At 40.8% G+C, this 13,423-nt stretch overlaps 1 protein-coding gene across 6 annotated transcripts in view; it reads right to left on the minus strand.

Annotated features, from left to right (window-relative positions):
* Positions 1 to 13,423, minus strand: part of JARID2 (jumonji and AT-rich interaction domain containing 2) — a 225,334-nt gene that overhangs the window by 87,776 nt on the left and 124,135 nt on the right. For all 6 annotated transcript variants that reach the window (XR_012833951.1, XM_075745108.1, XM_075745111.1 and 3 more), the window contains exon 3: positions 12,208 to 12,349. Coding sequence is in view for 3 of the 6 variants with exons in the window: in XM_075745108.1 (XP_075601223.1) it covers positions 12,208 to 12,349 (142 nt within the window). In the remaining 3 variants the exon portion in view is untranslated. The remainder of the gene's footprint in view (positions 1 to 12,207; positions 12,350 to 13,423) is intronic.

Below are 13,423 nucleotides of genomic sequence, written 5' to 3' on the forward strand. Positions count from 1 at the left end.
CCTGTTTTTCCATTTTTCATCTGATTCACCTTTAAAGTTTACTTTGCGGTCCATCTGGAAACTGGAAGCAATTAAATACTCTTAAACTGGTATGGCATGTAGCACATGTATCAAGAGTAAATTTGACAATGAGATTTCTACATACCAGAAATGACCAAAATTGACAAAGCCCAAACCTTGATTGCATGGTAGCATTTGCCTAGGTATGACTCAATAGTTACAATCTAATTTTCAGGTAATGAGAGGATTTCATAGGCCTAGAGACATAAAAGCAAGGTTCTTGGAAATTGTGCCACACCTGGTTTGTCTTGTTCTCTTACAAATCAACCAGCTGGGATGAACTAGATTTCAAGAAAAATCAATAGTGGTCAATTTTTCTAGCGTAAGACAAACATAAAAAAATCCAAGTGCACCAAGATACCACAATTAGCAGGCCAGCTTGGTTTCAGGCTTCTGACCTAAGAGTCAGGGGAGTTGAAAGATTTCTCAATCCCTGTTAACAAAACTTCAATGTGCAGGTGTAAAGAAGACAACACTAAAAATAGAAGTAATCAAGAAAGTCCCAGCTGCTCACTTTCACAGCAAACTAGACGTATGCAAAAGAAAAACATAAGACTCCCTTCTAAAAAAAGAATTGATTAAAATTTTAGAGTAATTTATTTTTAAATACACATTTTGCTTGACAACTTGCAGAACAAATTGTCACAGGGCCAGGAATAATCTAAGGCATAATAAAAGAGCACAGAAGACAAAAAGCAAAGGGTTTCAGAGTCCCTCCCTCACCTCACCAGGAAAGAGGAATGACCAAAAGAGATGAGGTGTTTGCTTGCTTAGAATAAATCTGAGAGCAACATTACCCCAGAGGGCTGAGCTGATCAAGGCAGCCTGTCACCTTCCTGAGAGGTTGATGCTCCTCCTCTTCGTCGTTCTCCCCATGGCCACCTCTAAGGCGCCCAGGGGATCTGTCCCTGACACCAGTCCCACTAACCTAGCAGAAAACCATCTGCCTTTGCTTTTGCTAGGTGGCAAATCGTGCCAGAGCCAGCACAAACGGGGTCAGGGGAAGCACACTCCACCTTATCACGTATCCCCTGGCTACACAGCGGGCCATTAGGCTGTAATTTCACCCCATGTTCTCAACAGGGAGCAACAGCCCAAGGTAGGGTATTTATGCAGTTGTAAAACAGAGGGACTTCTCAGTAGGCTCCTGATTGTGGAAAGCCACAGATGACAGTGCTCAGTAGGCCAAAGGAGAACAGCGCAACATCACAATTCATAATCACCTAGGGCAAGATCTCCCTACAGAAAGAGGAAAAGCCTCTGAAGATGCAAATACCGTAAGAAACAAGCGTTCATCAGAGCAGCAGTGCAGCTACACCAGCTTTCTGGGTGGGATGTCCCCTTGGCCAGGCAGTTGTTGTAGAACTTCTTGATTGGAGAGCGTATTTCAAATCTCTTAAGTCATTCAACCACTGACACCAAGTGAAACAATGCTTCCCCAAGACAAGGCATTCAGAAATACAATAGCACACATGCAAAGGAAAATATCCTATCTGTTGCAGAACAGTTGACTACCCAAACATCCACATTTCTCTGTTAAAGCTGGAATATATCAAGCTGTATAAAGGGCCATCAAAATTGTGATGAGGTGCAAAGAAAAGTCTCTCAGACTTAAAAGGCTAACGATGTGTTGTCTCAAGTTTTCATTTCTTCATCAGAGAAATTTTAACTTGCACCAGAGTATGTTTATATTGAATTCCAAAAGCTGCCATTTAAAATAAATAAATTCTAAAAGCTATCCTAGACACTCAGCATACATACACACATACACGTTACCAGTTAATTCATTTTGCAGAATTATGACTCCAATGAACAGCTCTTCAACTGTGAAGAAGGATCAAATCAGATAATAGCTCCAGGAGTGACCCTTTTAACTAGGGATTTCCTCACTCTCTACTCATACCCCAAATTTTTCATTCATATAAACGAGTATCTACAGGATTTCATGAAAGTGAAAGTGTTACAGGCAAATGGCATGTTGCAATAGAAAAGATATTAGAAACTAGGTCTGTACAAAATCTACTTACTTTATTGAAAAGATAAATAACAGCTGCAGGAGCTCCAAGAAAGGAGGAGGGCAAGGGAGGAGAAGAGGAAGAGTGGACAGTCATCTCCATAGTAACTACCACTATGAAACTCAGGGGAGAACTTGTCTGAAAGCTGAAAGAGGGATGATACCAGTGGAAATAGACTGTAATACAACTGGAAAAAAAACAAAACAAACTTGCAAATAATTTGCCACATGGTGAATGATCCCTTAAGCTTCAGTTTGTTTAATCAGAGCCAAGAACAAATACCAAGAGAGAAAAGCAAAGAAGGAAAGTATAAAATCAAAACATAATGATGACATGGCCATTACTGTACAAATTATTTAACAATAAACATACCATTAAAATAGTAAAAATACAAAGGTTCAGGTTAAGGGGGGGAAAAAAATTAGCTTCCCTCAGGAAATTGTGTGCTACTGGATGCAGCAATGGAAGAAAATAAAGGCAAAGCACTCTACCAGCCTAAGCTAGGCCATATTATATAAAATGCCTGTGATTTTTCTACCAAGACAAGAGACCTGAGAAGATATTTACAGTAAAAAAGATCTATGCTTTTCAAATTCAGTTCAGAACTAGAAAACTCTTATGCTCCCAAGCTTCAATGCTGGTGTTGAGGACTGCCCTATTTTTGACCAGTGCTCACACCACCCCACACCTCTCATCCATCTGGGAGTCTTGAGACCCACTCCCTACTTGGGATAACGTCTGCTTTGATCTGACCCATAAGAACAAACACCCACACTGCAGTCAGTTTTGGTGAATCAGCAGTAGCCCATGCTCACACTGCCATTTGCAAGGAACATGTCAAGAATATATTCCCACCATTCACACATTGTCCAGATCAGCCACAGGAATAAATACAGACTAAGATTTCCTATAGTTTAGTGTATGCCAAACCAGCATACAGTATAAATACACTCTTCAAATACTTATAAAAAAATAAAAAAAACAAACCAAAACAACCCCAAATATACTTAAAATTCAATGTTAGGATACACTATCACTTCAAATTATCGGAATGGTGCTCTGTTTGTTTTTTTAATATCATTATCTTTGCAGAGCACATAGGACAACATTATTCCAACCCAGGCTGGCTTTTAACTCAGCACACATACAAAATACTCAGGTCAGAATTACAGCAGAAATTATGTTGTATGCAAACACCTCATAGCAAATCTTCTCCAAATGTCCATATAAAAGAAACTAGATGCTTCCACCACCAGTTTGCCTAAATATTAGTTAAAACACAAACTAGGTCTTTCAGCACTTAGCAGCAAGATCTTTGGAGGCCAGAGAAGCTATAGTAATGCAGCCTACTAAATCATGTCCAGCCTACCACAACAAAATGAAAAATTTCTTTTGGCAAATCAGTCTTATATTCCAAATGTTAGACTGAATTAAAGATTAGGAGCCCACCATTACTACAAAACAGAAAATACCAAGAATCTTCAGACTGTACTTCTCATATCCTTTGTTTCCTAATCCTTCAAAAGACCACTAAAAAGTGGCCTTACTTCATAAAATTGTAACTAAGTTTAATCTCAGCAAACTACTTACTGCCAAATATTACAGCATTTTGTATCTTTATTTCAGGAACAGGTTTCTGCTTTTCCATTCTTGGCTTTTTATTCTTGCTAGAATTATTTTTATCTGTTGACATCTTTTTAAGCTCAAATTTTAATTTTATGCAAGAAACTGAATCTGTTTCATTTAATTCTGAAATCTTACCAATGCTTGATGGTGCTGAATGTTTTCCTACTAAGTAATCTCTTCTCTTCCATATGAGTAAGACCACTGCAAATGCTAGGATGGCTAATTTCTAGGAATCAAAATTTTAATACAGAATCCCATCTTTATAAAATAACATAACAGAAATCATGCATTGCCATTACCTTCAAAATACAAATATAAGCATTATTTTTTTTCTTTCTTTTAGATTCATTTTGGGGGAATTATGAATGGAGAAATAAGTGGATAAACATTTATTGGTAATACATGCAAATGTTTGGGTTGGGGTCTTCCCCCCTGATATTGCAGGATCATGAAAATTGCTTCACGGAGTGAGGAGACAAAGCTGTAGGGGATCTCAGGAGCCTCAATGTTTGTTTGGTGAGGATGCAACGTTTTACCTACGACAGTAAGATGACCAAAGCAAAAACCATACATATTTCAAGTTATCCATGTTTCTAATACTTAGGATAAGGCGGCCTGACTTTGAACAGCAGCAACAGCCAGAAACAACAAAGGGCATAGCAACGAGTCCATCCCTGCTGACATGACAAAATCCTGGGAATGTCCACCACATGTAACATTTCTTCTGAAGTAGTATGGGGCTTTGGGAAGGAAAAAAAAATCCCACTCACTGGCTGTGTAGATACAGTCCTTGACAGAAAACAGTTTTAATAGCAACCTTTTTTAAATGCCACTTAAGTAGATTGTCCATAAATGCCTTACACTCTGGACAGGAGAGTAATAGAAAGATAATTTTCAGAGAGGAACAAAGGCAAGAAGGTTCTAAAAAGGATCAAATTGGAAAGGTGGCTTTTCTCCCCCTATATCTCAGTGGCAGCAGGCTGGGCACTGGGCTGAGCCATCAGTCAGTAGCTGGACTGTAATATCAAGGTAAGAGAAGGGCAAGCAACAGAACAGATGCACGTGGAAAATGACAGAAAAAAAATCTGATGTGACGAAGTTATGTTACCCCAAATATCAAGCTAGAGTCTTATACAGACGGTCACTTATGTGTGCCAAAAAAACCTCGTTCACACTGACGCACAAATTTGCTTGAAAAAAGTGCCTTTCTGTGCAGAATCAGTTATTTCCTATATCAGCTCAGAGCAGCCACTCCCTGGTATTTAAGCAGTTAGTATCATCTGGCCTGTCATACCCAGCAGTCTAAAGTAAATGACAGTAGGGATGGGTTATCAAGCAGCTGAAAGAGAGCTTGCCATACACAGAACCACAGAAACAACTGCACCCGTCCGCTCTGGCTTTGGAAACTTCCCTGGTCCCTAATGGGATGAGCCCAAGCTGAAGGTCATTAAGACCTCCTCCTGCAACTCTGACTTCTCAAGAGAAGGTGGCAGGTGAGGACAAGCAACTTTGAATTGGACACTGCATAACACTTCTCAGCTGCTACAAATCATACCTTCATAATTATTAAATCACTACTTGGACAAGTTGTTTACGTATCTGTCTACCCACAAAGTTAAAGTGTTCCCCAATTCTTGTACTTTGTTATAGCTTTGCCTGTCGGACAGAAGAATCCATGTCAACAAGTGTGGTTTGTTCCTTATGAAAATACTGAGAGAACATTAATCACCTGTTTTTTTTCCTTTTCAGACTACATAGAATGATCTCCTTGACTTGCATTATAAAGCAGGCAATCTGTCTTTTTACTATTCCTGTGCAAATCTACTCCAATGGACTGTTATTACTTTGTTTATAAGGCCTGTTATTTAAATATAAATGTGTTGCACTAAAAATACATTCCACTCATATCAGAATTTCCAGAGGGCGGTTAAAAAAAAATTATTATACATAAATCTTACTGCCATTTTGGTTTTATTGTGGATTAATGTTCTTCATAAGCAAACAACTAGTGCAGATTTGCATAGCCTACTGAAATTAGAAAAAAAAATAATAGAAGCACCTGGTTGATAAGTAGGATTACATTATGTCATAGCAGGCAACAGCTGAACGCAAATACATTATGTAGTGTTTCAATTAGCAAAAAGACTATTCACTAAAAAGGTCCTGGAAAAACACTTTGATATTACGAGCAGTCTCCTGCTTTCACACCTGAGTCATAATACTCTGCTCTCTCCATCACCTACAATACTGACTAGAAATTCCTCATGAACTTACAAATGCGGGAACAGGATTGACCTTGTTTTACATCTTGCATGGAAGGTGCTAAGTCTAGCGCTAAAGGGACCGTTCATTATTAACTATAAAAACAAATTGACAAAAAACAAAAAAAGAAACCAACCCCAAGCCCCCTCAATCTTTTGACAGCTCTGCTGCAAGAAAGTCTTTTGCAGCTCAAGTTGAAAAAGATGTATCACTAAAAGAAACCACTTAAATTAGCAGCTTGCTTAATATACAGAAGCTTGCCTACCCTCAACTGGCTTTTTTTTTGTGCTGAGGTGCAATAAAGCTCTGCCAACCTAGCAGCTGTACAGCCACCAGCCAAGCCAAAGGAGACCAGTGTACTCACCTGCCCCTCCTTGGCCACATACTCCCACCTTTTCATTTGACAAAGCTTGACACTCATATAACCCCACAGTGAGCCAGTTCAGGGAGTTAAACTGGCATTTAAAAAAATTTTTTTTTAAAAAGACAAAGAGGAAAATGGAGCAGGCAGCAGGGAGCCAGCACAAGGCGAGGGGCAGGAGCACATCACACGGATTGCCCCTACTGTAGCAACAACCACATTTCTTATTGTCACAGGCTTGAGACCGTTAGCAGAAAGCTGCTGTATTAATTAAAGGCCTCAGAAGATTCCTAATAAGCAATTTCTAGCCAATCTAGCTGTGGGAGCTTAAAACACTACTGCTCCCCAGTGGGTTGTCCCTTTCTCCTTGCTGCCATTAACCTTCCCGGTAGCAGAACTGGACAAAGTGTCTTCTCCCAGCAGCTGTGCACACCCTTGGTCCTGGGGGAAGTGCATCTGCTCTGCCTCTCCTGCAAAAGGGGGAAATTTCTTCAATCCTATTTTTCTTCTAAACTAAACAAACCTCTTCAGAGAAAATATTCTAACATTAAGTTTTAAAAAAAAAAAAACCAAACCCCAAATGTAAAGCTTAACAACTATTAAAATCAGTCAACCTCCTCCCACTTCTCACAGCCTTCTATTAACAGAACTTTACAATAAAAGATAAAAGCATTTGTGCATTTGGCAATTCCCTCTGCGCATTTCTGGGAAGGGGGCCATGTAAATGAGTAGCCACCTGATTAGTAACAGGAAGCAAGCAATAGCCTACTATCACAGATTAACATATTGTCACATCAAGTCTGCTCTGCACATATCTCTTCTTGGGTAAGGTGAGCAACTGTTGCTAGAAAACACATAGCTGTCTCTGCACACTGTTATTAATTGCCAGTGGTTGTAGTCATAAGAGTTGCCCATAAAAATGTACGAGCATCCAGCACAGTGACCAAACACCTTTGGCCTGTTACCTATTGACCTTCTCAACTGAGAATCATAGCTGGAAATCAGAGATTCATAACAAGAACATGCAGTTACATTGAAGTTACACTTCTCCTTCAGCAATTACCGTTTTTATGGGTTTTGAAAATGCACAATCTTTACTCAGTGAAGACCATCTAACCTGACAGTTTATCAAGCCTGTACACCAATGCTTTTGTTCATCTCTCCCAAAAGCACTGAACAAACTAGCAACTGCTCTCACTTACACAGCAATTACAGGGCAACCCATTACACAATAGATTCAGTGTAACATTTGAATGCTTAGCTTTTGCCAAATGTTAGAATAACACTGACACCTCTTTACTGGCTGAAAGTAGTATTTACTACGCAGCATTAACCCCCTGCTTCCCCCCAGACTTGGTCACTAGTAATAGACACAGCTCAGATCAAAGAAAATATCTTCCATACTTTGACTGTAAACTCAAACAAGTACAAGTCCTGAGGTTGCCACTACAGCCACTGCCAATCCCCCCCCCCAAGCCCCATTAATTCCATGAGCAAGGCTTACAATTTTTGGACTGATCTGGAGACTGCACAGGCAAAGCTGTACATGTATCACTTTTCCTTCTTAGTACCACCAAGCTATCACAGCTGAAGCATGCAGGATCACAAAAGGCAGGCTGCATACTTTAGTACTGTTCCATGATTTCTGTTGCAATCTAAAACACTATACTTAAAAAGAAATGGAGATGGGACTTGCCTCCTTGGCTGCAAACCTGGCTGTGCAGGAAGCTTCCTCCAGTCCCCAGAGAGCAAAGGTGTTAATTACTGACAAAGTACCCACAAAGACTAGTTGGAACCATTTGAAGCCTAACAGCACCAGGCTGCAGCATTCAAAAGCCTGGTCCATCAAACAAAGTATCTAAGTGAGTTTCTGAACAAAATCTGCAGCATTATATTAAATCAGCATACTTTCACCAGAACTGCAATCTTTTTCCTCCCATCATGATGCTCTCTTTATGACATGCATGGCTCTTCAATCAAGCTGTGTTTGAAGAAAATAGTTTGAAACTGAAAAAAAAACCCCAGATGTAATAAACCTGAAGCAGTGCATGGTTGGGGGCTCTACTGTTGTGTTACGCAGCTTAGCACGTATGTGTGAAATAAGGAACACTTGGCAGTAATCTCTTCAGTGGTCAACACACAGGCTGGGAGGGATTTACCTCCCCCACAGACGTTTGTCAGCACCTACCTACCTACAACTAAGTTGTCTGACCAGTAACTCACTGGGAGCATTCACTGCCTAGTTTTGACTGAAAGAAAATCTACACCAGAGATGGCTGGCATAGGGAGACCACAAGGCAATGCTAACTACTAGCAAACTCACCCTCCACTCAGCTTGCTATGAGAATTGGCTCTTGCTACTCATCCAGGCTCTTGTGCGAATCATCTCTGAAAGTGGAAGAGTTTGGATCAACTATAAATGCAAATTAAACACATATGCTGCATACACGCATGAATTTATATACGAATCATAGAATAATTTGGGTCGGAAGGGACCTCAAAGACCATCTAGTTCCAACCCCCCTGCTACAGGCAGGGACACCCTCCACTAGACCAGGTTGCCCAAAGCTCCATCCAACCTGGCCTTGAACACTTCCAGGGAGGGGGCCTTCACAACTTCTCTGGGCAACCTGTTCCAGTGCCTCACCACCCTCACAGGAAAGAATTTCTTCCTAATACCTAATGTAAATCTACCCTCTTTCAGTTTAAAGCCATTACCCCTTGTCCTGCCACTCCATGCCCTTGTAAACAGTCCCTCTCCAGCTTTCCTGTAGGCCCCCTTTAGGTACTGGAAGGCTGCTATAAGGGAAGGCTCTCCCAGGAGCCTTCTCTTCTCCAGGCTGAACAATCCCAACTCTCTCAGCCTGTCCTCATAGGAGGGGTGCTCCAGCTCTCTGATCATCTTTGTGGGCCCCTTCTATTCCATTTATATAATATGACCTGCTTCCATTCAATTTATACAATATGTGGCGTGCTCTAGCAGGAGGGAAAATACTACCAGATCAGTCCTCTGAACTGACCATCCTGGGGGCCACAAGATTGCCAGGGATGATGGCTAGGAAGAGACTGTTTCCCTCCACAGTACCAGCCTGCCATTACACTGAAGAACTGCAAGGTCAAACCAGAGCCTTAAATTACTAACCAAACAGGAGCCCCTTACAACAGCCTCCCTTATTTGCTATGCTTACTTGCTTAGCACTTTTTTTGTTTCCATCACTGGTATGAAATACAGGTGACCTGTTCCTCTAGAAGATGACACGTTCAAGTTTCCAAAGGAAACATTCCTGCCATAAACCAAAAAAACCCCTCCAAACACACACCAAAACCTGACAACCCGTAAAAAACTAAAGGGTAGCTTACATGTATGCACAGTTCAAACATCGCAGGAAACCTAGTACTCACTGTATTACATAGAGCAAGTTCCAAACACATATGCTTCACTAAGTGCACCAATCCCTAAAATCATTTCACTGCATATACCACCAGCCGTATACAACACTGTATTTCAAGAAGACAAGTACTCATATTGGGGAGAGGGATAAACCTGCATGAAGTACATGCTAAAGCTACAGTGTTTAAATGTGTATTTTAGTACAAGAGTGCCATCATTTGTATACACAGCTGAACAGACAATTGAAAAGTCTGCTTTTCAGGAAGCCCAGGGGGAAGACAAGGAGGGCACAATTTCTCAGAACTTGATGAGCTGAGGCAGTGAACCCATAGATCCCATTTCAGTCCAATTCCCTCTTCTCATCCTCCTGCATAGTCTTTGTCCACCCAAAATTCCCAGCACAACCCTTTGTGGGATCCCAAGATGACCTAGATCGAGGACACATTACATATTCAGCTAAACAAAACAAAAAACCTAAAAGGAAACAAGACAAAGACATCAAAACACCCAACTTGCTGCAGTACAAACTTAAGAGGAGGAGTCCAGAAGATGTCTGACTGCAAAGAGGAAGCTGGGGGAGGGAAAAAAGTAGATAAAAGTCTGTTTTGGGTGTAAATGGCAACAAAACAGGAACATTCTCCTTCACAGCAACTGCAGCAACAAACCTAGCGTTATTTCAACAGTTCATGATGCATGAAGAACTGAAATGATGCTGTGTCTTCCACAAAAGCCAGAAATATATTTTTCATCTTAGCATCCGGTTTTGGGGGTTTCTTTTTTTTTTTTAACTCGAAAAGTACCAAAAGGCACTTGGTTCCCTATTAGGCCTGAACCACCCAGTTGCTTCTCAAGTGTCTGAATTCCCACAGCCAAAAGCCAGCAAATACTCCTCAAGAAATTTCACCCACAATACTCCAATGTGGTTTCTTGGGATCGGTAACATAGCAATCCCACTGGATTGTGCAGGACACCAGGTGCAGAGACAGCGTAAGGGACAAGCCCTCCTGCCCCTTGCCAGCAGCAAGAGAGAAGGGGGATGCCTCCTTGGTTGCACTGGCAGCTGTTCCTTCATGCAAGAAGAGATGAAAACTCACACAGGTTAAAAAAGAAACCTGGCAAAAAGCCTCTGTCTGTCTTCCTATTATTTTTAATTCTAAGCAGCTCCTTGAACCTACTCATAGTGTGACCCTGCAAGTGGTTGTGTCAGCATGGCTGAAGAACAAGGGCACAAAGCAAGTGCAGAGGGCAGCAAAAATTCCTTAAGGTAACATGCAAGCAACAGTGGCAACGCTGTGCAACGATGACCACTCTCTCCCAGGATCCCACCTACAGCGGATGTAACCTAAATTTCTAAGCAGAAATAATTTTCAAGCCTCTGTTATACCTCATAAAGCTAAAAATAAACATACAAATATTTTTCCCCTGACCAGCAGTAGGATGCAATAAGCCTTACGAAATTTTTACCAGTATGGAAGATAACAAAAATTTTATTCTGATACACTGGAGGAGTTAAGTGGGCATATTAACTAGACTTTGAGTTTGTTGCCTGGGGGTAGAAAACATTGTGGGGACCAGGGGTGGGGGACACGGGAACAGGAGGGCGTCCAGGAAAGCACCGCTCTCCTCACCCCATCGGACTTCTCAGAGGAATCATAAGGTTACGCAGAAAAGAGGAATATATCTTTTACTTGAAAGAGAACTTTATTTTATGGTTCATTTTGGCTTGGGACTAGGATGCGAGGAGTGTGGAGGAAAAAAGACTGAGAAAGTATTTTCCATTTCTCTCTTTTAAATGGCATTTTTCAGACAGCCTGTTTTGGTTCTTACTTCATACAGAGGACAACTCCCACCCTCCTGCATTCTCAGCATATTTTCTATAATACATTGGCTTGAGTCCTATGATTTTAACCCACATTTTGCACATTCAGGATAACAACTCTTATGAGTTCAACAAGGACCTCATAACTGACTTCTAGAAAAGAGGAGGCAGTTTGCTATGGTAGTACCTCATAGTAGTCCAACCAATACCCACCACACTGCTTTACCATACAGTTTCTCTTCTTAGAGGCATCTGTTTCATTATTTTTTTAACTTCATGTGGTTTCATTCACAGAAAATTAAAAATAACAACAATAACACTAATTACTTTAGTGATGCTTTCCTTCAAAGTACACACACGTACATACTGACATGTCCCTGAGAGGCCAACGCTGGGGGAGGAGGAGGGAGGGCAGAAGAAGAGAGAGTCTTAAGGCAATTAATTTAGCAATCACCTACTGAAAAACAACTGCTTTTCCATGCTTTCCAAAACAACAACAAGAACCATCTATACAAACGGATGAAGCAAAATTTACTGTATCCTCACTGTTACTAGAAGGACCCCGCATGGGAAAGTCTGCTTATGGTAGGGCAGTAGGTGCAACCATACCCTACGGATAACACAAAAAGGACAAACCAGAAAGGCTATACTTTAATCATAATGCTCTACTGACCTTTTTCTCGAGGGCCCTTCTTCAAAATCTGAAGAACTAACATCGTTGCTCGTTGAGGACACTTGCGATGCATCGTCCTTCTCATTCTCCAGCTGTTCTGATTCCGGTCCTAATCCTTTAGATTGGCCATTAGTGAGAAGTCCTGCAAACGTGACAAAGTAGTACACAATATTCAAAACCTGTGTTACCAGTGCCAAATGGATTTTATAAAAATTCACACGTGACACTAGCAGTAGAGAGTTGACACCCAAAGCAACCATCTTGCAAAGAGGTATGCTGATAACATCAATTTTGCATGGAGGTATCCATTAAGAACCTGCCTAATGGTGTGTTTCCAATTTGGTTAACTGTAAGCCCCCAATCCCAAATAACTACACTACGAGTGTTTGCAATCGTATTTATAATCTTGTCACATCCCCTACTCAAAAAGGGACACAGTTTAAGAGTCATAAACTGAGCCCTGCTTTACAGAACTCCTGTTGACTGGCATAGATGAGAGCTTTTTGTATTTCTCTGTAGATCAATATAAATTTAAGCTGCCGTTTGGTCAATTTGTCATTGTCCTGCTCTTCATTCTGTTCCTTCCAACTATTGCAATTTATGATCTTTAAAAAAAAAAAATCCTAATCCCAAAGGGGTGAACATCAAACGTCTGTTTCTCAATTCTGGTTCTTCTAGCCAAATGTCACTCAACTACAGAAACTCCAAACTGCCAGCAAACATACAGAAGGCAGGAGAAATGTCTGCCACAGCTGCCTTCCCTTTTATGCCTTTCCTCTCCTGGAGGAATACTACAGCAAGCAGAGCCACATAGATGGAAGAAAGAATTGCGTCCTGTACAAGCATAACTTTTAACAAATTCTGCATATTCTACTCAAATGAGTAATATAATTTGACTCTTACAAACAACAGCAGACAGATAGTGAAGCCGCTCAGACTTAAGGAAGATTTAAAATAGTAACATATTCTTCAGTAGGCTTTGGGATGAGAGAGAGGAAAATCACCAAGAATTTTATCAGCTCAATATTTACTGAGCGTTTTAAGAGCTTATTACCAGAAGAGCTGTAATTTTATCCAGAAGAATGCTTTCCCATCTCTCCACCAAAATACTTCTGCAAATTGCATAACAAAGCTTTGTTTCACAGCTTTATTTCATCAGAGAAACACTGGTAAGACTCCTCTCACTCAGTCATTTCAGTCCCCCTTTCTATAATTG

Source organism: Balearica regulorum, chromosome 2, assembly GCF_011004875.1.
Source record: "Balearica regulorum gibbericeps isolate bBalReg1 chromosome 2, bBalReg1.pri, whole genome shotgun sequence".
Classification (NCBI taxonomy): domain Eukaryota; kingdom Metazoa; phylum Chordata; class Aves; order Gruiformes; family Gruidae; genus Balearica; species Balearica regulorum.